General features: G+C 36.8%; 1 protein-coding gene and 1 long non-coding RNA gene across 2 annotated transcripts in view; one reads left to right on the forward strand and one right to left on the reverse strand.

The window, feature by feature from the left end:
- Positions 1-1,754: 1,754 nt before the first annotated feature.
- Positions 1,755-7,367, forward strand: LOC112044886 (uncharacterized). The gene is made up of 3 exons (XR_002886774.2): positions 1,755-1,987; positions 4,546-4,717; positions 5,962-7,367. It is a non-coding gene; the product is annotated as an uncharacterized LOC112044886 (long non-coding RNA).
- A 1,188-nt stretch (positions 7,368-8,555) lies between these two features.
- The window catches only part of LOC112044879 (pantothenate kinase 3), a 41,834-nt gene continuing 26,014 nt past the window's right edge, over positions 8,556-24,375 (reverse strand). Inside the window, exons 4-11 of the mRNA XM_024080868.2 lie at positions 20,613-20,791; positions 19,517-19,690; positions 18,481-18,612; positions 18,050-18,201; positions 16,961-17,137; positions 16,219-16,354; positions 14,664-14,779; positions 8,556-13,801 (exon numbers count right to left, since the gene is read on the reverse strand). Of these exons, the coding sequence (XP_023936636.1) occupies positions 13,684-13,801; positions 14,664-14,779; positions 16,219-16,354; positions 16,961-17,137; positions 18,050-18,201; positions 18,481-18,612; positions 19,517-19,690; positions 20,613-20,791 (1,184 nt within the window). The 3' untranslated portion in view covers positions 8,556-13,683. The remainder of the gene's footprint in view (positions 13,802-14,663; positions 14,780-16,218; positions 16,355-16,960; positions 17,138-18,049; positions 18,202-18,480; positions 18,613-19,516; positions 19,691-20,612; positions 20,792-24,375) is intronic.

The following is a 24,375-nucleotide window of genomic DNA, read 5'->3' on the forward strand; positions in this document are numbered from 1 at the left end:
ACTACATACAACTATCAAGAGAGTTTACATTTGCTTTTGGTTCTAGTTAGGCAGAAACCACATGATACATTTCTTTACTTTTTTTAGTCGAACAAAATTACTTTTATTTTATTTTATTTTATTTATACTTTATTGCACAAAATAAAACAAAAACAATAACAAAGGAAAACATAGAAAACAAGTATGTGCAAAGGCGGTCTTATTGCTTATAGCAATATCTACCAGACAACCTTTGGATAAAGGAATTAATGTAATTAAATGCGGGATAGTGCAACAAAAAAAATATATATATAATAATTAAAATAGTATATTTATATATAATACATGTATAAATATAAAATATACATAATATATATAAAATAAAATAAATAAATAAATATATAATAAAATAAATATATAAATATACCTGAGTAATAATTATAAAGAAACTACGAATTACAACTATACAGGTAATATTTGAATAAACGACTTTTAAAAGTTCCCAGTGTCTTTGAATTACGTATTTCATAAGGAAGACCATTCCAGAGAGTAATTGATGTACGTGTAAATGACTTATTATAGAACTTAGTGTGGCTAGGAGGAACATGCAACCGACTGTTTGTACAAGCTCTCAAAATTACTTACAAATTCACAACGTGCCGATGCCGGGTCCACCGTGTGGTACTGAGAAAAACTATGACTGTGTGGCTTTACATAAACTAAACTTTATAGTAATAGCAAAGAAGGCCTAATATGCCGTAGGCTACTTTAGTATTTTAGTCGAGTACGAACGATTTTTGGGCGGCAGTCCGGACTGGGCCTAACATATTAGTCTGCTAGTATGCTCAAGCCCAACTAAAAATAATATCAATCTATATAGGGGAAATTACCGTTGTACATTACCGTAGACAATTAAGTAATAGACGCATTTATAACATTCATCGCAAACTCCAAAATAAAGAAAACTATTTCTTGTATGGTAAAAGAAATGAGATTTTAATATGTCTATTGTCGTTTATTGTCGAATAATTAATTTTTATTTTTCAATTAATTTTTTTTTTATTTAATTTATTAATTAAAAATTTAAAAAAAATAGGCATCATATCATGACGCATGGTCGTTTATGCAGACCTTAAGAATATCATCATCATCATCATTATCAACTCATATTCGGCTCACTGTTGAGCTCGAGTCTCCTTTCAGAATGAGAGGGGTTAGGCCAATACCAGTCCACCACGCTGCGGCTGGCCCAATGCGGACACACACGTAGAGAATCAAGTACAAACTCTCTGGTATGCAGGTTTCCTCACATTGTTATTCCTTCATCGTCTGAGAGATGTGATATTTAATTTCTTAAAATGCACGCAACTGAAAAGTTGGAGGTGCATGCTCCGGACCAGATTCGAACCCACACCCTTCGGAATCGGAAGCAGAGCTCATATCCACTTTTTACGGCTCTAATCTTAATCTTAAAGAATGCGATGCGGCGCCGCAACGCATCGTGTGTCCCCGTTCTCAACTTCTTGCAAATAATTATAAGTAGGTACTTATAATAAATTGGTAAAAAAACATTCTTATAAGAGTTTGTTGTGATTTGGATTTGTCAAAATCGAATCTTTTGATTTTGACTGACAACGACGACACGGCGCACTCTACTCAGTCACAGTGGTCTATTTATACTCCGTCTACGTATTTAGCTGCGTAGTGCCGTCCATAGAGTAGGATGAATATATGGTGCCGTCTACGCTACGGGAATTACGCAGTTGCATCGCAATTCGCATAGTCTAGCCACTTTGGGCTGGGCCACTTGCATTTAGCCAGTAGGTTCGTAACTTCGTAAGTCGTAAATGAAATTGAAATTGTTGTGTCGTAAGAAGCGTTGTCAGTCTTTGCTTTTTGGTGTTGCAGTATTTGTATTCTAACAATCTCATTTGCAGTTTAATAATTCATATTTAGTGCCTACCACATATTATTTTGATTGAAGCTTGTTTATCTTCATTTAATTGCAGTAAGTATATAGTACTAAATAGTAATTTTTATAATACCTACGTATTTAAAGCACTTTTGCTGGTAATCAATACATTGTTGTTTATACTGGTACAGTTACTAAGCAACACTAAATCATGGAGTTTTTACCGTTTTTAATGAATCAAGTATTATAGGACTCAAAAGGTGATTACAAATATAAGAAAACTAATGTCGAACAAAGGTTATGATTCACAACACTTGTCAGGACAACTTAATTAGCAAATCAAACTTTAACCAAAAAAGAATGGCAGAGAATGACCTTGAGTGGAGTCACGTACTTGTGAACGATGTGTGTAGGGTTAAAGGTACCTTTGACTGTTAACAAACACTCCCCTTTTCCACTCAAGTCACTCTCCCCGCCTATCCCAAGTAACCCATAAAGAATTACACAACAAGAGATGTGGACGGCTCGAACGCCACGAGCACACTGAAGCTAACACGGGATCGAGCGACGTCATATCCGTCACAGACTACTATTTCCAACACTAAACGGCGATAACACAAGTTAATTCTGGGATAAGTACCTACTTACTACAGCCTTTCTTGATGAGTACTGTTTATCAACAAACAAATTAAAAATGAGGGTATAAATTAAGTCATTTTACACCTAATAAAAAACATAATTACCTAACTTCTTAAATTAATGAAAATATATTTGATTAATAAGCTTAGAACAAATTAATATGGTTAATATATTTTATATACCATTTTATAAACAAACCATACATAATTTAAAATAAATAAATTATGAAATGACATGCGTTTTCTACCTTCATTTCTAATGTATTTGTTGGTATACAGTATTCATTTAGAAAGGCTGAAGTATAGGTACCTAGCTATTTCAAAGCCGTTATTAATAAGTAGGTAGGTAACAGGAGCGTAGCTAAAGCCGTATCCGCCGTATTAATGATATGGGCCCCTAACGTGTGAAAGCAAAAATTTGTAAAAAATAATCTACGATGTTAAATAATCTTGTGGTGGTTCCCGAGAAAAAAATATAAAAATTGTAGAAACAACAAAAGTTAAAAAGGAATGATACTTTGTGGTGAGAGAGGTAGGATAAATCAAAAACTAAAAGATTTTTCGGGATTTGCCGCTCTTCTATTGGCCCCCCGAACTAATTTTATACAGGGCTCCTCTAAGGCACGCAAAGCCACTGGTAGGATTTTAACTACTGTACTTAGGTATATATCTAAACCCAATGGGGATGATGACTAGGTTTGAATATATTGATTTTTATGATACATTCGGGTAAACGAGGTCAATGTTAACTAGTTTACACATAAAAAGCAAAGATTGACTGGATAATTGCAAAATAAATAAGATTATAAAATTTCAAAATCTATTAAAAATATTTCATCGTAATTAGATGAAAATTCATACAGTTTTAGCTTCCTTACATTAAATGTGACATTTTTTAATAAATGAACTATAAACATAAACGCAGAAATAACAAAGATATTAGTAATTTTGTTTAAACGCCCATACAAATCTAACGATCATTAATTACCTACGACGTCATAAGTTCATACCATTTTGTATGGGACGTTTTTCAGGGATCCGCGGCAGCGCCGCAAATCTGACACTTTAAATCCCTGTAGCTCCGAAAGTAATGATCGCAGATACCCTGTTACTTTTACACAATTGCTTTACTATTAGCATACTCTTAATTTATATACAATTTAAAAAACTGTCATCATCCCTATTCTTTTTTTTATTACCACAACCTACCTACTGTCCTAAGCTGCTGTTTTATCGAAATGCTTTTACCTAATTACAAAACTAAAATTTATTTTTTTTCAATTAGATAACCTATAATACCCTACATTAAAGCCATCATTAGCACATTAAATATTTTTTAACCGACTTCAAAAAAGGAGGAGGTTTCTCAATTCGACCGTATATATATTTTTTTCATGTGTGTTCGCGCATTATGTTTACGGTAGCAGTTATCACTTATGTCGAGAGTAGCCAACATTTCTTAAGAAAAATATAGTATTTAACAGATATAGCCATAAAAAAATTGTACTCACGCTTTAAAAAAAATATAGTATTTTATGAAATTTTAAGTATTTTTTCAAATAATTCAAGAATTATTTTTTATTTATTATTTTACGTTAAATATTTCGAAAACCAAAAGTTCGGAATTCGATATGAATGTTCTTCTTTCAAAGACAAGTGCGGATTGTTTTTTTTTATTATTTGCCATATCTTTTTAAATATGACAATAGACCAACGGGGCGGGGATCGAACCACCACCCGTCGAGTGATGAGATGAGCCCGACCGTATTTGAGCTATTGAGGCTGGATTATGTTCATAAAGTTTTAAAATAAATGATGTTTGTTTGTAATGTTGACCAAATATAGTATTTTTGCGTACTATATATTTCTTCAACGGTATAAAATACACGAACCCGAAATATGGTACAATACTATATATATATTATAGTACGGATGGCAACCCTAGTCGAGCGTCCCGAGACACTTTTTTTTCATATGTTATCACGTAAAATTAACATCCTTAAATTCAATTTACAGATTATTTTTAAAACAAGATGGAGACGTTGGCGAAGGGGCTAGTGTTTGGAGTGGGGGTGGCCATCGCGCTGGTCCTGGTGGCGGTGGACTGGTGGCAGCACCGGAACGTGCCGGCGCCACAGAATGTGTACGGGCAACGGGCGCCGCGGAACAACAACTAGTTCAGATATAGGTTAGCTATACAGGGTGTCCCGTAAATAGGGTACTCGCCTGCTGCACAAAACTAAGAAGATTTTTTGCATAGAGGCAGTTTAAATGCCTAGAAACTCTAATCACATTTTTATTTGTGAGAATAATCTCGTAATTGTAATATTTTTATAAAACATTGTATTTTTATCTCGTCACCGCAAACGCCAATCATAACGTCATTCGCTATAAGGCATCAGTTTGTGATTGGCGCTTGCGGTGACGTGATATAATCACATCACTTCAAACGCCAATCACGCTGTTATATCTATGAATGACGTCACTTGCTAATGTCTTGTGTTTCGGCGGCAAAAAAATTACGTTGATATTTTTTTATTTATATTATTTTTTTATTTAATAAAATATAGCTTATAATACTTCCATAATTCAGTTTAAACACTGTGTACAGAAGAGGCAAGTAGCCTATTATACGACATACTTTACAGGGTGATAGATGACATCAAGGCCTACTAAAACGATGCAATTTAAGTTAGGCTAAATTTTACGGTTTTAAGTTATATTGATTTTTTACAAAGTACGAAAAATAACATCGTATGTGCTACCTTCTGATCACATTGAAGGCGGTGCAAAGCCAATGACGTATTATGTAAAGCCGCTTCTGAAAGAACCACAGGATACAACTGTCTTTATATCTTAAAGTTAATGATTTAATTTCGGCTTTAGTTAATGCATCACTGTGATAGCACCGCCTTCAAAGCATTGCATTGCATACAATGTTATTTTTCGCTTTGTAGTTTTTTTTTGTAATTTTAAAGTCTGTTCAATTTTTTTTTTAAAACATTTTATTTTCTGTTTATAATGTGTACTGGTATAGTGAACAAAAGCGCCACAGTAAGGGCAATTTCGTTATTTTCATTTTAACACAAAATTAAAGAACCGATTTTCATGTATATAATGGGACCAATCTGTGGGAAGTATACTCTTTCAAACAAAAAAAGAATTTTCGAAATTGGTTATGAAATGACGAAGTTATGAGGTAAATTATCAACAAGTCTCCTCTCGGTTTGAGACACGTGATATTTAATTAAAAAACAATTAAAAAAAAATTTCTTAAATAGATAAGTAGGTACTCAGTGGAAAATGTCTTTGGAAAATTGTCTCTTTATTTTTGAAATCGGTTAAAAAAGAAAAATGTGTGAGATTTTAATCTTTGCACACTGTGTGCAGTTTGATTGAACTTGATTGAAATTTTTATATTATTATTTTCAGATAAAATCTACGGTGCACAAATATTGACACGCGAAGGAAATAATTATTGAATCTGAATTGATTTTGTAGACTAATTAATGCTATTAATATTAAGTTGCAAAAGTTACAAGGGAAAGCACTAGACCCAACGATATTTTACCCTAGAGACACAGCACTAGCCCATCAAAACTGAGGCGGACAAAATGTGCATAAATGTCTTAATTTCATTTAGTCTCATAATAAAAAACTACGACCGTTATTTAAACACTTAGACCAATTATTGTATAGGACCTGCCTCGCTAGACGTTACTTTTCTGTCAAAGTATATGAACAACGATCTAATGCGATTATAAAAACTGTCTCTATAGAATCGATGTTAAATAGTTGTAATCATGTTCGTCGGTTAAAGAGCTCTGTAAAAATACCTTTTTGTGTAATTGAGTTCTGTAAAAAAGTGTGGCAAAAACTTCTAGTTTAGTATAAGATATTTACCAAATCTAAGCTCGTTTTCCTCAGAAAATGACAGACTATTTTGTTCGTGATTATGAGTGCGATACAGGTCCTTCTATAATTGGTCTGAGATTTCACCAGATATATCATAGATACTAGACGTGGAATGGATTTAATTGTCTCCATTGATCAAATTTGACCTACGAAGAAATCAGAGACGCAAGAATTTTAACAAATCCTATTTTATGAATTTCTAGTAGTCCACGTGAAAATCGATGTAAACTCCCGACCCCTATTTCACCCCCTTCTATTTATATTTTCGCATGTTTTGTGTATAAGAAATAGTCCATATATATCCACTGATCAATTTACAAAAATATAGGTACTCAACTCAAAATTTGAACGATTTATATTGAAAAAAGAACATAAACCCCTTTTTTGAATTACATTGTTTTTAGTATTTTTCAGGTAAGAAACATACCAATTTAAGTATACAAATGTAAGTTGAAAAATGAAGGTCTTTCCATACATATTTCAACTCGAATTTCACCCTCTTAAGATTTAATTTTCGCGATAAAAAGTAAGTAATTCGTATTATGGTCACCAATAGTGCCAAGTTTCATTTAAATTCAATCAGTAGTTTCAGCGTGATGCCCGGTCAATATTAAATACGGACAGACAGACGAAAAATTATAATTTTTAAACTACCTATAACAAAAAATGCAGATTTTAAATCGATATTTTGAAATTATGGCAAGATGAAAGAATGGCAGATATAGCATAGCATAGACAATAATGAACAAAGCAATAATGTTAAAAATTGTTGAAGATAAAGCAAAATGGCGATTTTCTTGGTGCCTTATGAATTGTTTTTTATGTACCTACTAAGTTTGTAATAAATTTGTTTAATTTTAGAGTAATTATTTTAATTTTTAAGTATTATTATAATTATTGTGATAATAAATTTTTAATCAAGATCCATGTTTTTACTTTTTACCCCAATCGAGCAAAGCCCGATGATGCAGACAGCCTAACAGTTAAATAGTCGTTTTTATCAGAAACAGATAAATAAAAAAATAAAAAATAAGTAACCCAACACGGATTAATAGTTGTATTTTAGGCACTTGTACAGACTCGTTGTTGTTATAGTTCCTTTTGTTTACAGACTCTTTAGTTGCGTTTGTTTTTTATTAGGTAATAACTAGGTACATGACAACTAATACTAAAATAGTGAATGGCCCGCAGGACCGGCGGAGTATTGCCAGTCCCATCTCTGGGCAATACTACGGCGCCATTGGTAAAATTTTGTCTATTTCTCTTAACGAGATGTCTTTGGTCGCGTACTAGGAGTACAGATTAGGAGATCTCTGGTGGAAATGCACCTTAATGCTATGTTTTAAGAGCTCGCGAACCAGTTCTGTGACAGCTCTGCTGCATGGGCAGGCTATTTCTCGTAGTCATGCTCGTGGCCGCAGCACAATCTTTTGCGTTTTGCGTTAGTTATCAAGCTCCTGCCCCGTTTATCGTAGATCCGCAAAATACCTTCCGTGGTATTCTTTATGGTTCAGGATCCGGCGAACATTTTTACAATTGATTACTATCAAGTTAATTTTTCGTAAGTGGTTTCATCCTTGATGAGACACTTAACTTTTTTATCTAAGAATATTCTTGATTCTGGTAGCTAACTGGGTTACAGGGTAATAAAAACTTCTGAGCGTAGAAAAGAGATAACGTACCACGCAATTTGTAGAACATTGTGGCTGGTAAGTTGCATAACTCTTAAATAAGCTTAAGTAAAAATGGTTGGTAATAATTTTTGAACAACTCCCCTCTTCCCAATTTGTATCAATAACGAGCTTATTAAAAGTTGTTACTAACCAGCTATTTTATTTACTGTTGCTTAATTAATAGTTATACAACTTAACAGCCGCAATGTCTCACAAAATGCGAAGTAGGTACGTTATCTAGTTCTCAGAAGTAGGTACGTTATCTCGTTAAGCTCAGAAGTTTTTATTACCTGGTAACTCAGTTAGCTACCAGAATCAAGAAATTCGTAAATAAAAAAGTTAATCGCCTCATCGAGATGAAGCTACTCATGAAAATTAACTTGATAGTGATCAGTTGTAAAAAATATTCTCTGGTGATTAAAAATAAAACAACACACATTTAATAATAATAATAATTAACTTTATTTATATCATAATAATTATACAAAAAATGTCCAAAATGGCCCACAATCCATACAAATATAATATACAACCGAAAAATAACACAATTGTCCATATAAAATAAAAATAATAAAAAATAATTATTATATTATTATTATTGAAATCTTTGCCCGTAACGACGGATACGACGACTTATTATATATATTTATATCTTAACATCGATGATCTCCAACGCAGTTGTTAATGTGGGTTTCAATAAAGAAGTCCTGGGTTTGATACCAACCTCGGGTCAGTGAAGAATTATACATTATCTCAATTGGTCTGATATATGTGCACTGCTGAGCAAGAGTCTCCTAAGAAGACGCGTTAGTCCAATAGTCCGCCACGCTGGCCCAATGCGGATTGGCAGACTTCACACACACAGAATTAAGAAAATTCTCTGGTATGCAGGTTTCCTCACTTACCATCAGGTGAGATTGTAGTCAAGGGCTAACTTCTAAAAAATTAAAAAAAAAAACAATAAATAAGATAAAAACATAGTCGACCAATAGCGGCTGCACCGGAAATATCTCTCTTTCATCGAATTGCACCGAGAAACAAATGACAGAGCGATATTTCCGATTTTGCGCTGTCGGTCGACAATGTCATATTGTCTTCACATGATGTGTCGTGGCTCGCATGTTAGGCCTACAGATACAAGAAAGCACTAAATCGTCGCATCACATCGTCGGGGTATAAAGCTACCATCACACCATCACTTCAAACTCTACGCCTCGCTATCATAACGACTATAAATAACAAAACATACTTTGTGCCTAGATAATGGACGCCACATTTATTTATAAACACGCACGCACGTTCGAATTTTAAATCACTTTTCTACGCTAGTGGGTAAAATGGAATTTTACGCATTCGTGTAACAAAGAAAGCTAAGCTATCGAGTCGGAAATACTGCTTTAAATTTGTATTGCAGCAAATATATTATTAATATAAATTTTACCAACAACAATATATTAGAATAATATTATTTTTTTATAAACTTTGATAAAAGAAAACTATTGCATATCAATTTCTGTTGAAATAAAATGTGGCGTCGATATTAATTGCGTCCCTACAAATAAGGGACTAATTATTATCGTATAAATCAATAAAAATATTTCCACCCACCTATAAATTACCGGTCCTTTGTTCCTCCATCAATTAATTACGTCAAATTATTATTATTGGCATAAGAATAGAATGGGCGACTAAAGGTCATAACTCACTGGACCCAACCGGCACCGGTAGTAATACGTAACTCGGTGTACCATTCAAACAATTACTTACTGCATTGTTTTTTAAAAAAGAAACAATATAAAAATTCATTTATTTCAAGGCTTAGTTTACAAGCACGTTTGAAACGTCAAGTCCATTTGTAAAAACTTCATCACAACTTCTGATTTTTCGTTTTAACGATCATCTAACGATTATTTTAACTAAATTAAGTAAAAACGGTTTTTCATTAAAAATACCGTTACTTGCTACAACCACTTGTGTTCTAAAGCCATTTTACGTAAAATGGCGATAATCTTTTGGTTGAAACACAATGTACACCGAGACACATAATAACCCTCACCTCACCTCATCACTCGTTGTCCAGTCCTTGTTGCCAGGTGGACTGTGGACACCGTATGTCAACCAATGGACTTCAGTCCACTAGCGTGCGTAAACGAGCTTGAGGAGAAAAAACCAAGACCAAAAGCAGAGGAAAAAGAGATATAGATCTCTTTCGTTCGTTCGATATAAAGAATACTATGTTCAATGTGACGCGTACTGATCAAGCGATGGATGGCTCCAATGAGTGATGACCTTTAGGGCTAATTAACATAAGGAGAGTTTCTCGAATGCCAGCGGCAAGAATTCGTATGCGATTATCTTATTAGAGAAACTCCATACAACGTTTTCCCGCGACTGTAACGCCATCTAGAATTTGAGGTGTAAAAAAATAAATAAAACGCCATCTCTTATATTGTTGAGGTACTAGCATCATACTGATACCTTAAAACTCGGGGTGGCGTTACAAATTTTGGAAAAAAAAAATATGACCGTACTAACAAAACCAGGCGAAGTTCGAACGCCCAGAAGTTCATATCTAGACGACGTAATTGATTGAAAGTCACAGCAACGTCATAATACAAATAAATATACAGAAAAAACAACGTACCGTCAATGCATACTGGTCTCGTTTTTTTTTACACAAAAAGTCCCTTTTGACATGTTAACTATCCTAAATGTACAGTAAAATATGATAATTTAATTTACTACTATCCACGAAACCTGAAAAACCCGTGCGGCACCGTCATATATATATCGACTAAGCGAAGGATTCTAAAATTCAAAAATAGAATCCTGGGCGCAGCGAGGGATTCAAAGGCACGCAATGCAAATACATACCTATCCAACGAGCTAAGGATTCTATACAAAAATAGAATCCTAGCAGTAGCGAGGGATTCAAAGGCACGCAATATTCGTGTGCAACACAGAGTTTTTCAGTACTAACTTTACATTACTACAATTAATTCAAACACCATAAATACCGAGCCAGCAAAGGATTCTAACATCCGTTAATATAATCCTGAGCGTAGCAAGGGATTCTAAGGCACGTAATTAAAACAATAATGCGTAATGTGTATTATTCATCTCACTACAGCAAGGAAAATGGAATAATAATTTTACATTACTGTTTATAGTTATGATATCTGTGTAAGAATTCCGAATAAACAAAGGGATTCTAAAAAAACATTGTTTTTAAATTTCATTTTAGCATTGCATTTAATTAGCAATTTGGCCGAGCTTTATCTACTACAGCAAAAAGATTTATATTTATTGTTGTAGTAAGAAATGCTTGCAATTTTCAAAATCATATCACTTTTCGCGCTAGTGGTTAAAGTGTAATTTTGCGCACTAATTTCATGTTAGAAAATGGTAGAGTCTTTACAAATAGTCTAACCTGACATTTAAAAAGTGCTTGTAAAGTAATTGAAATAAATGAATTTTGATTTTTTTTTTTTTAAACATTACCAAGCCAGTGAGATGAAAATACTTCAACTTCGAATATAATCTGTAATAAGGCCATATCATATTGCAAATATATTGTATGTATACATATCTATGTTTGTATATTCTATATTTAGAATTATTTATTGCTCTGATGCTACAAGGGTCTTCTTTTGTAAAAAAAAAGATGGTAGAAACGCATTCGCAACGTCACGCCACGCGACGCTAAGAAATCACAGCAACGCTTTTAAAGCAAGGCTTCTGGTGAATCGTGGCGTCATCTTTGACACCTGACGCCATTCTTTTGACTTAAATGTATAAGCAAATCGGTCATGTTATCTGGTATCCAATGACTTATAACGCTTTCAATGCAAGGCTTCTGGTGAATCGTGGCGTCATCTTTGTAAGATGTTGCCACCTGACGCCATTCTTTTGACTTGAAGTATAAGCAAATCGGACGTGTTATCTGGTATCCAAAGACTCATAACGCTTTCAATGCAAGGCTTCTGGTGAATCGTGGCGTCATCTTTGTAAGATGTTGACACCTGACGCCATTCTTTTGACTTAAATGTATAAGCAAATCGGACGTGTTATCTGGTATCCAATGACTCATAACGCTTTTATTGCAAGGCTTCTGGTGAATCGTGGCGTCATCTTTGACACCTGACGCCATTCTTATGACTTAAATGTATAAGCAAATTACTCGTGTTATCTGGTATCATAACTCATAACGCTTTCAGTGCAAGGCTTCTGGTGAATCGTGGCGTCATCTTTGTAAGACGTTGACACCTGACGCCATCCTTTTGACTTAAATGTATAAGCAAATCGGACGTGTTATCTGGTATCCAATGACTCATAACGCTTTTAATGCAAGGCTTCTGGTGAATCGTGGCGTCATCTTTGTAAGACGTTGACACCTGACGCCATTCTTTTGACTTAAATGTATAAGCAAATCGGTCATGTTATCTGGTATCCAATGACTCATAACGCTTTTAATGCAAGGCTTCTGGCGAATCGTGGCGTCATCTTTGTAAGACGTTGACACCTGACGCCATTCTTTTGATCTAAATGTATAAGCAAATCGGTCGTGTTATCTGGTATCCAATGACTCATAACGCTTTCAATGCAAGGCTTCTGGTGAATCGTGGCGTCATCTTTGTAAGACGTTGACACCTGACGCCATTCTTTTGACTTAAATGTATAAGCAAATCGCTCGTGTTATCTTATATCCAATGAATGTTGTAAGACTAATTAAGTATAAAGCAACCAACGAGATAATCTCGTGTAAAGAAACAGACAAAATACCTCTTTCATTACCTTGAGACTGGAAAAGAGATGAGAATGGGACAACCCCGCCGCCATTTGACGATATTTTGTCTATTTCTCTTAACTTGGTTCGCATTTTAGCGTCACTGATGAATACTGGCGTCATCTCGTAATATGTAACAGTTAATAACACCTGACGCCATGCTTTTGAGGCCTATGCAAAACAAATCGCTAGTGTTAAGTGGTGTTAAATGTTGATAAACCAAGTAAGTTTTCTGGTGAATCGTAACGTCAATTTGTACCGAAATATGACATATTTACACAAATTACTGGTGTATAGTGGCGTCAATTTGTACCAAATGTTGTATGTGTATTGTGTACACAAATAGATAGTGTTTCGTGGCGTCAATTTTTAACAAATGTTACATGTGTAAAGACAGTTGGTGTATCGTGGCTTGAATTTGCACCGAATGTAGTATGTGTATTGTGTACACAACTAGTGTTTCGTGGCGTCAATTTGTATCAAATGTTACATGTGTAAAGACAGCTGGTGTATCATGGCTTCAATTTTCACTTAATGTATAGTGTATTGTTTGCATAAATAACTTTTCGTCATGGCGGCAATTCATACCAGAATGTGATATGTGTAGAAAAATAGCTGGTGTATCGTGGCGTCAATGCTACCTAAATGATATGTACACAATTATCTGGTGTTTCGTGGCGTCAGGTGTGGCAAACGTTACGCGTGCGGCGACACGTCGCGTGGCGTGGCGTGACACAAATGCCTCGCACCGCGATAATCGTAGGAACATGGGTGCGACGCTCATCTGTCCGCCGCGCCGGGCTCGGGCGGCGTGGCGGGCGCTCCGTCCGACTTCGTCTTCTCGCGCTTGTGGTTTTTGCTGTCGTAGTGGAGGAGGCAGCCGACTGCGCCGAAATATCTGTGGAATGTGTGTTTTTAAGTTTACAATGTATGTAAGGAACTTCTTCTTTATCCCATCGGTTTAGACAGTATAGAGCGCAATGTGCATTATTGTGCAGACGACCCCATTGTCAGTGGGTAGTGGCCCTGCATTCTGCATCCAGGGTCGTGGGTTCGATTGCCACTACTGGAAAATATTTAAGTGATGAGCATGGGTGTTTTCCAGTGTCTGGGTGTGTTTACACATTATAGTTTTTCATTTATTTATTTATGTATCGCTCTAAGAGTTTGCTATTTACTAAAAGTCAATCACCCACCAAGTGGCAATGTGCAGACCACGTCGTTTGAAGAGTCGATTGGGGTCTCAAGGTAGAGGAATGGGTCAAGCTAAGGGTTGCTTAAGACCGTGATATTGTGTGTGGCAGCAGGCCTATGTCCAGCAATGGTGGGAATAGTCTATCCATGGTGGTGATGATGAGGATGGTGGTAGTGATGGATGATGACTATGGTGATGATGGTTCTTTTTTGTATTCTCTACAAGTTAGCCCTTGACTACAATCTCACCTGATAGTATGTGATGATGCAACATAAGATGATGATGGATGATGATGATAATGACGATGATGATGATGATGATGATGATGATGATGATGATGATGAATAAGATGGTGATGATGATGACAATATGATGATGATGATAATGATGATGAAGTTGATGGTGATGATGATGATGGTGATGGTGATGGTGATGATGATAATGATAATGGTGATGATGATGATGATGATGATGATGATGACGATAACGATGATGATGATGATGATGGTGATGATGATGGTGATGATCATGAGGATGATGATGATGATGATGACAATATGCTCACCCTTCGTGCTCCAAAAACAGCGCCTTGAGAGCGCCGCGCGACCAGTACGACATGGCGTACGACAGCAGCTTCATGGACAGCGGGTTCACGCGCAGGAAGTTACCGCAGAACACCACCTGCAGGGAAAATACAATATATGACCACATCATAGAGTCAGGGAGGTTATTGGTGGTCAGTGGTGGTGACCACCCTCTCGAGGCGCTTGTTGCGAGGCTCAGAGTCGCGCGATAGAGTCGAGTAATTGGCTGGTGGGAGGTTTCGCCATGGAGGTTTGGTATATTTGGTTATATTGATATGAAGACGACGATGTTGATTGATATATTTATTCACTTTACTTATTATAACAGTTGTATATGGATATAAAATAAAAGTATGTACTATGAAATAGATGATGCGATGTGGAATGGAGAACCGGTAAAGATGTAATGGATGGGCGAAACAATATATCCACGCATGCGCGGTCGAGGGAATTCTAAATATGAAATGAATCTGGAATGTGAATGTAGATGGCCTAACCTAAACCACAGAGGCTTTCGCCGCGGCTACCGTACCGCCAAGCGATTTAGCGTTCCGGTACGACGTCGTGTAGAAACCTAAAGGGGTGTGGATTTCATTCTCCTCCTAACGAGTTAGCCCGATTCCATCTTAGATTGCATCATATCACTTACCATCAGGTGAGATTGTAGTCAAGGGCTAACTTGTAAAAAATAATAAAAAAAAAATGTGTCACAAGTTCTTCGATTGTAATATTAACATTAATTATTTATGTTATTGTAAAGGGGAGGTATCAGTGTCGGTATAAATAAGAGGGTATTTGATGACATGAGCTTAGTTTTTTGTTAGGCAGCGTAGTCACCGTCACGCTGCCAGTCGCGTTAGTAGAACTTCCTATTGACAACAACGTCAAACGTATATAATTATAATGGAATTTACGACACATTATATATATAAGTAATTTAAGAAATTGATGAATGCATTGCAAACGGTAATGTCAATAAAAAAATCATGTGATTTCAATAGAAAATTTTATTGTTTCTGATCCTAGCGATTTTTTTTTAAAGTTTAGTGGAAAAAGGCTCATATGCTACCGTACTTAAATAAAGTAGGAGCATGAGCTGACAAAGGAGATGGTCCAAAATTGTATGGAGCCCAGGATTGTACGCTAGAAAATATTTTTATTAAATATTTACAAATCTACGAATTTACTTTAATTCTTTCGAAATAATATTCAATAACTCCCAAGAAATGCAACACTATTAAGGGTATCAATGGCGGATTAATGACGTCTTCAATGCAGTAATCGATTTGACGTACGCTGTCAATTGTCATGTCATAGTTGTTCTATGGGCGCCATCTTGATACAACTCAAAAACTTGGGTTTTAATTTTATTTATTTCTTTTTATTTAGTTACATTTATTCACTTTAATAAATTTTAATAAAATCCTTGCATTTTTTAAATTTTAATGATACGGGGTACAACAGTGGACCTGAAATGGACCATCTCCTTTTCAGCTTTCATAAAATGTCGAAGTACTATAATCATCAGCCGCTCACCCGCTCGAGGCGCTCGTTGGAGGCGCAGAGCCGCGCGATGGAGCCGATGTTGTTGGTGATGGTGACGAGCGTGGCGCGCGCCAGGTCCTCGCGCGACACCTTGGCGCGCCGCTCCGCCGAGCACATGTGCCCGAAACTGGGAACAAATTATCATTATCAGCCTCATAATACAAACAATAATAATTTCGTATATTAAATGGAATAAGGGTCTAAAAGATATTAATTAATATAAATTAAGGGACCCCGCATCGCAGGCCGCATTTTTGGTCGACTGAGGATATAAATCCAGTTGCAATGATATCGAGACCGTTTTGTTTGGAAGTCCATGCAAGAGGCTTATGTCCAGCAGTGGACGTCCATCGCAATCACATGGATGCTATCGCCTCTTCGAAACTGCTGTAGCCCTAGTACTGTATCACCACCGAACCTGACAGACATTATTCTCATTACTCATACATACATACAGTGGTGTTTCGCCCGCCGCCGCCAGCGCTATCGCCTCTTCGCAACTGCTGCAGCCCTAGTACTGTACCGAGACTGACAGACAATGTTCTCAGTAGTCACCTGCTAGCGACGAGGTCCCCCCTCAGCCCGAACCGCTCGTAGTCCCCGCCGTAGATGTCTCGCACCAGCTTGTCGACAGTGGTGTTGTCGCCCGCCGCCGCCAGCGCTATCGCCTCTTCGCAACTGCTGCAGGCCTAGTACTGTACCGAGACTGACAGACTATGTTCTCAGTAGTCACCTGCTAGCGACGAGGTCCCCCCTCAGCCCGAACCGCTCGTAGTCCCCGCCGTAGATGTCTCGCACCAGCTTGTCGACAGTGGTGTTGTCGCCCGCCGCCGCCAGCGCTATCGCCTCCTCAAAACTGCTGCAGCCAGCGAGCAGGCAGCACAGCCCTAGGAATGTACCGCCGCCAAGACTGAAAAAAAAAAAAAAAAAGATAAATACTTAAAGGACAAACCTCATTTCTAAAAAGGGATTGCCCATTCCTGGTCTTGGCCTACTCTAACCACACGACAATTTACTGATATCTAAAAAAATCGTGATAATTCTATTTTAATAATGAAATCATAACTTTATCCAAAAAAGTTTGCTACAACGTTTTACGCCATTTTTAATTCAATTTTTGTCTCCAACAGGGAAACGCAAAGATTGTTGACCATACAGCCTGAGTTTACATCATGATTTGAAGAGTTATATTTTGGTTTGTTTGTTTGTTTTCTTGTTTATTATCATCTCTATTTACTTTTACGGGGGCATACCTAATATTCAAAATTTTTCAAATTGTTGACTCCTAAAAATAACAAAACAACGGCCACTGTAAATCCTATACTAAATTAGAAGTTGTTGACCGTTTTTTACACCATTCAACTACTAAAAAAAGGTATTTTTAAGGAACTCTTTAACCGACGAATACGATTACAACTATGAATCATCGATACTATAGAGACAGTTTTTATAAATGCATTAGATCGTTGATCATATACTTTGACAGAAAAGTAACGTTTAGCGAGGCGAGGTCCTTATCTTAATAGTCTGAGGGTTTAAATCACCCGCTTTTTTTTCGCAACATGGCGAGTATTTTTTTTTTATTATACATATCAATGTGGGCGGGACACATAGTTCAAAGAGCAGATGGACGTTGGGGTCCCAAAGTGCTGGAATGGCGACCCCGCATTAGTAAACGAAGTATTGGTCGATCCCCCACCAGGTGGACTGACGACATCAAGCGAGTCGCATTGATTCGCTGAATGCAGGCGGCTCAGTATCGTGATGTTTGGAAGGTCATCAGCTGATATGATGATGATGACGACATATCTACAAGGCTTACCTCGTACCGCTAACCCTGTAGTAGTCGTTAGGGGCGTTCACCACCAGCATGGACACCCCGCTGCCTATGTTGACCAGCAGGAAGGGGTAGGGGTTGGAAAAGTCGAAGGGTTTCCTCGCGTACTGACTCAGAGACGCTTCGAGGTACGGAGGCTGGAACAGAGAGCAAGAATATCTAACTATTGTCTAATTTCGTTTTATATGGTCTTAAATTTATCATTATTGTTCGATTGAAAAAAAATGTATCATATTTTTTTGAGACATTTATTACATGAAAATTTTTATTTTTTAATATTTATATGACAATACGAGCCAAAACGCTGTCGGCCATGACGGTTTCTATTCCAACTGTTTCATGACGTCACGTTAAAAACACCACAACAACAACACGTCACGTGGACGTTAGTTAGTAGTACAGAAGTATAAACTCACAGTATCTTGGCTGGTGATGGAGTCAGGAGGCGCCCAGTAGTAGCACTCCTGAGGGTTCATGGAGTCCACGAATAGCACGCCGGCTATCAGCGCGTCCAGCTCGTCCAGCTTTGACAGGTTCATGTTCACTTCCTGACAACAAAGGAAGCTTGTCAATAATCTCCTCATTAGCTATGAACTCCTAGTACTTAAACATTCAGTTGGAGACTGCATTTGTTATTCAACAATGTACCAGGAACTGATAACTAAGGAGGAGGGACCGTGTTGTAGACTGAATTTTGTGTGCTGTAATTCAACGATGTACCAGGAGTAACTAATGAGGAGAACACATAAATTCTCTTTCCCCCACTTATAAAGTCAGTCAGTACTTTACACTTGTGAGGTCTGGTTAACCAGAGTCGTTATAGCCATGTAAGAGTATTAGAAGCTCTTAACCTTACATGCTTATTAAGGTTATTGTCTAATGTTCGTTCGTCATACCACAGACTACATAGTTCCTTTCCTAGATTTTGTTTTATACTATATTTCCAATCCTCCTCCTGTGGGTTGACCATAGACTAGTAACACTATACGACTATAGGACACTCAGATTACAGAAAACACCAGAAGTCACGTTCAGCCGCCATGAATCACACATTGTGTCCAAAAATTGTATGTCACACAACACGGATTACACAGAGTGGGTGACAAATCGCTTATTCGTGAAATTACGACAAAAAAAGAGTAATTTCAACAGCTTCATTCCTATGCGCAATCATAACTTCCGACTGGACAATTTTTTTGGGTAGTCATCTATACTTCTTGTTATCTCTTTTCTTCACATAACAAAAGTGTATGTATCCTTTTCCGTAATTTTTGGGCACTACAGTACCCAGTGACGTTTTAATTTGTCTATTCAAACAATTTCCTATCAAAAACTAAATTGTGATTACCAGGAGCACATAGCTATTGAGGAGGATAGTGTAACATTCATTCATCTATCTGTTTTACTATCTCTTTTCTTTAAATACCAATTGTGTCTCTCTCTCTTTCCCACCTTAATAAAATCCACTTCGAACTTGTACGCGCCACCGCCAGTCGCGTATATGGTATTGACAAGAGTGGCCATGCCCTTGGAGCGAGCGAGCTGCAGAAACGCGCCAACCTCGCTAGTGGGGAACCTTATGAAATGGAGCGTACCACGACGACCGCGTATCGTTACGTTGTCCATCTGGAAATATTAAGTAATTTATAAAGAAAAATAACAATAAGAATACCTTTATTGCTCACTTAAGAGATTATAACAAACAAGATACCGTGTCTCAGACTAAATTATATTAGGACCTCGCTAGACGTTACTTATCTGTCAAAGTATATGATCAACGATCATATGCAATAAAAAATTTTAACATATAGTACGACTAAATTGGATTATATATATATATATATATATTATATACATATATATATTGTATATAAGCCGTGATAGCCCAGTGGATATGACCTCTGCCTCCGATTACGGAGGGTGTGGGTTCGAATCCGGTCCAGGGCATGCACCTCCAACTTTTCAGTTGTGTGCATTTTAAAAAATTAAATATCACGTGTCTCAATCGGTGAAGGAAAACATCGTGAGGAAACCTGCATACCAGAGAATTATCTTAATTCTCTGCGTGTGTGAAGTCTGCCAATCCGCATTGGGCCAGCGTGGTGGACTATTGGCCTAACCCCTCTCATTCTGAGAGGAGACTCGAGCTCAGCAGTGAGCCGAATATGGGTTGATGACGACGAAATTGGATTAAAAGTAGTGATTTTTGTATTTTGTAGAAAAATCAATATAACTTGGAAACCGAAAAATTTCGGCTACCATAAATATTGCGTTATTCTTGTAAGCATTGATGTCAGCTATCACTCTGTAGAGTATGTCGTATTATTTACGGGACATCCTGTATATGATTAACAATCCAAACTGTGTGCCTTGTGGCAGTTTAACACTATGACGATCGCGTAAATGTAAACGCGAATTTCCAAGGAATTGAAACAGCGCCATCTAGTGGCATTACTGCACAACTGTTTCAATTCCATATAAATTCGCGTTTACGTTTACGCGATCGTCACAGTATGAAAACTAACTCCTACTACTAGGCACTCTGTACCTGTAAATGCACATCCCGTCTTCCAGTCTTCCCGTACGCCGAGTTCCTGGTAAGGTACCGCCGTATGTTCTTCAGTATCTCCGTCTCCTTGTCCAACTCGCGGCGGTTGGTCTCCCGCGGCTCGAAGTACACCAGCTTCGTGAGGGTGCCGCCGATGTCCATGCCGAACCAAGGCATCGCTGCCAAAGATACAAACACTTTAGTAACTCCTTCGCTTTACTGCGCTCCTGGTAGATATTTAGTCATCATCATCATTATCAACCTCAGACTAATTAGATAAAGACCTGCCTCGCAAGACATTATTTTTCTGTCAAAGTATATAATCAACGATCTTATGCGATTATAAACACTGTCTCTATAGAATCGATGTTTCATAGTTTACGATCGTGTCCGTCGGTTAAAAACCTCCGTAAAAATACCTTTTTGTGTAGTTAAATGGTGTAAAAAACGAACAAAAACTGCTAGTTTAGTATAAGATATGTGTGAAATCTAAGCTCGTTTTCCTTAGAAAATGGCAGAAATTTTTTTTCGTGAATTTGGGTGCGATACTAGTCCTTATGTATTTAGTCTGAGTTATCAACCCATATTTGGCTCACTGCTGAGCTCGAGTCTCCTTAGGGCCAGCGTGGCGAACTATTAGGCTAATAGTTCACCACGCTGGCCCAATACCGATTGGGAGACTTCATACACACGCAGAGATTTTTTTTTTAATTCTATGCAAGTTAGCCCTTGACTGTAATCTCACCTGATGGTAAGTGATGATGCAATCTAAGATGGAAGCGGGCTAATCTATTAGGAGTAGGATGAAAATCCACACCCCTTTCGGTTTCTACACGACATCGTACCGGAACGCTAAATCGCTTGGCGGTACGTCTTTGTCTGTAGGGTTGTAACTAGCCACGGCCGAAGCCTCCCACCAACCAATTTAGTCATCATCACCATCATCATTGTTAGTAAAGGAGCACAGGAGTTTAAAAAAAGACACTGCTCGACTGTTCCATTTATTAATTAGTAAAAACAGCCAAGTGCGTGTCGGGCCACGCGCAATGCAGGGTTCCGTAGGAAAAGATTCAGATAGTTTTTATACAAATAGGCTCGCGTTTGACCATGACCATGATAAGTTTAGATACAATCTAATATGGGCCACGCTTGCCTAGAAGGTGCCTATTTACTCTTGTCTTTAAGATACCCAAGTTATAAGATTCAGGAAACACTTGGGAAGGGTATTCCAAACCCTAGCCGAGAAAAGAAGACGCAAGGCGTTTTGTACGGGTCCTAGGGACATCTACAGCATAGGGATGAAAACCCACCCCATTTATTTTAGTATCTCCTTCGCTTTACTGCGCTCCTGGTAGATATTTAATAATCATCATAAACTAGCCGACGCCTTGCAATTCACACGCGTAGTTCCCGTTCTGTGAGTATACGGAGAACATTATCAACCCACATTCGGCTCACTGCTGAGCACGAGTCTCCTCTCAGAATGAGAGGGGTTAGGCTAATAGTCCACCACGCTGGCCCTATGCGGATTGGCAGACTTCACATACACGCCGAGAATTAACGTAACACGTTTTTCTATCACCGTTTGAGACACGTGATATTTAACTTCTTAAAATGCACACAACTGAAAAGTTGGAGGTGCATGCCCCGGACCGGATTCGAACCTACGCCCTCCGAATCAAAGGCAGAAGTCATATCCACTAGACTATCGCGGCTCCAATAGGCGGGATTCCTAGTTAATGTATAAAAGTTCACTTTGGTCTTTAAATAGCGACAAAATGAGGAATTTCCTTATAACTACTTTGTACTTTACCTTATATTTTGACACGGCAAATATAATGAAAACGCAGATCAAATAAAACTTATGGCTCAGTTTTATGTAAATAACACTTTTTTTGTAACAGTTATAAAATTATCTTTATTTAACAGTGAATTAAGCTACTGGTTTAATTGTTTCTAGTTAAAACATTTTAAAAATAGTTTCTGATTGTCACACAAGAAAATACTTTAGTTTCTACACGAATGTTTATTACGAAGTGTCCTAAGCAACTATGGTTATAATCAAAGAAAATGCTATTTAATAACAAACTTTTTAATTAATTTATATTTATCACTTCATGTCACTTAAATTTATCAACTATTACATTATATTTGAACACTAATTTTAGAGCGAATGACACTAAAAGTTAAAACACTTCTAAATTCCTTTTAAAAGACTTCTGTTTCACTTCTAAATAAGTCTTTGGACGAATTTCACATGAAAAAACATCACACTGAAATGAAGCTCTACTATAAGTACTTGTTGCTGGAATGCGTCGGAGATACATTAATTATAAATTATTATATAATAATTATGTGATTACACAACATATTAATAATTCAAACGCACCACAGAACCGTGTTTGCGTCTCTGTATGACTAAATAAAGGATAACTTGCTACTGTAATTTATGTTTGCAATGCGAACTCGCATGTTTGTTATTTTTTTGCTGACCTTTAATGATGTGACGTCATCGAAATATTTTAAGGTCGATTGGATTTATCCTATTAACATCACTGCATATTATACAGGGTGCTGGGGAGTATTCCCCATAGATTTGGAATTAATAATTTCTTCAACGAAAATTAATTTAAAATGTTCAAAGACCATGTGTTTTCTAAAATTATTATTTTCGGAGTAAATAGTATTTATTTTGTAAATAGATCTTAAAATGTGTCCCTTATGACGTAGTCAAACTTTACATACTAGACACGGGCATAAGTTAGTTATTTCTGCATATCGTCTCCAAAGAGTAAAAAAATCTTTTGTAGGTTTGGGTGTACTCTTCTATAATAAGAAGAAGATGGACCTGCCAATGCATAGCTTTAAGCAATGTGTTAAAAAACATTTACTTAGTCGAGGGTACTACAACATTGATGAGTTCCTTAATGATAAAGATGCTTGGAGGCCGTTGGATCAGCTTCCACCTTCACACAGGAAGTAAAACTATAAGAAATGTAAACAGTAATTGTTATCAATTGTAAATTATAATACTGTATGACTTTTTCAAAAGAGCAACTGTCGAGTTTCTTGCCGGTATCTTCTCAGCAGAACCTGCCTTCCGAACCGGTGGTAGAATCTTTACAAATAGTCAACTGACGTGTCAAAAGTGCTTGAAAAATGAGCCTACTTGAAAAAAAAGATTTTTGATTTTGATTTCTTTTTTAAATATTCAAATGTAGGGATAGATAAATGCGTCAGCGTGTGTTACTTGGACAGTCGAAATAATTTGAATTACTTTGTATGAAAACATAAAAATTTTCATAAAAAAAAAATATATTAGTTCTTACTAATATTTTTTTCTGGACTCATCAACACCTTGAAGTTTAGGGAAAAAACTCCCCAGCGCCTTGTATATTAAATGATATTTATCAATGAATAAGTTTGGCTAGGTCATAATCTAAAGATGCTGTGGTGACAATTCAAGATCTATTTACATAAAAATTTAATTAAAAAATTCAACCGACTTCCAACTCAAAAAATAACTTAAACTAAAAAGCAAAAAATAACATCTTGCCTATGTGCTACTTTCTGATCAGTTTGAAGGCGGTGCCAAGCCAGTGATGTTTTAGTGCTCCGGTACGATGTGTAGAAACCGAAAGGGGTGTGAATTTTCATCCTCCACCTAACAAGTTAGTCCGCTTCCATCTTAGATTGCATCATCACTTACCATCAGGTGAGATTGCTATCTTGTAAAGAATAAAAAAAGACCTGTCAACTCTGT

This window comes from Bicyclus anynana, chromosome 26 (assembly GCF_947172395.1).
Source record: "Bicyclus anynana chromosome 26, ilBicAnyn1.1, whole genome shotgun sequence".
NCBI classification, from domain to species: domain Eukaryota; kingdom Metazoa; phylum Arthropoda; class Insecta; order Lepidoptera; family Nymphalidae; genus Bicyclus; species Bicyclus anynana.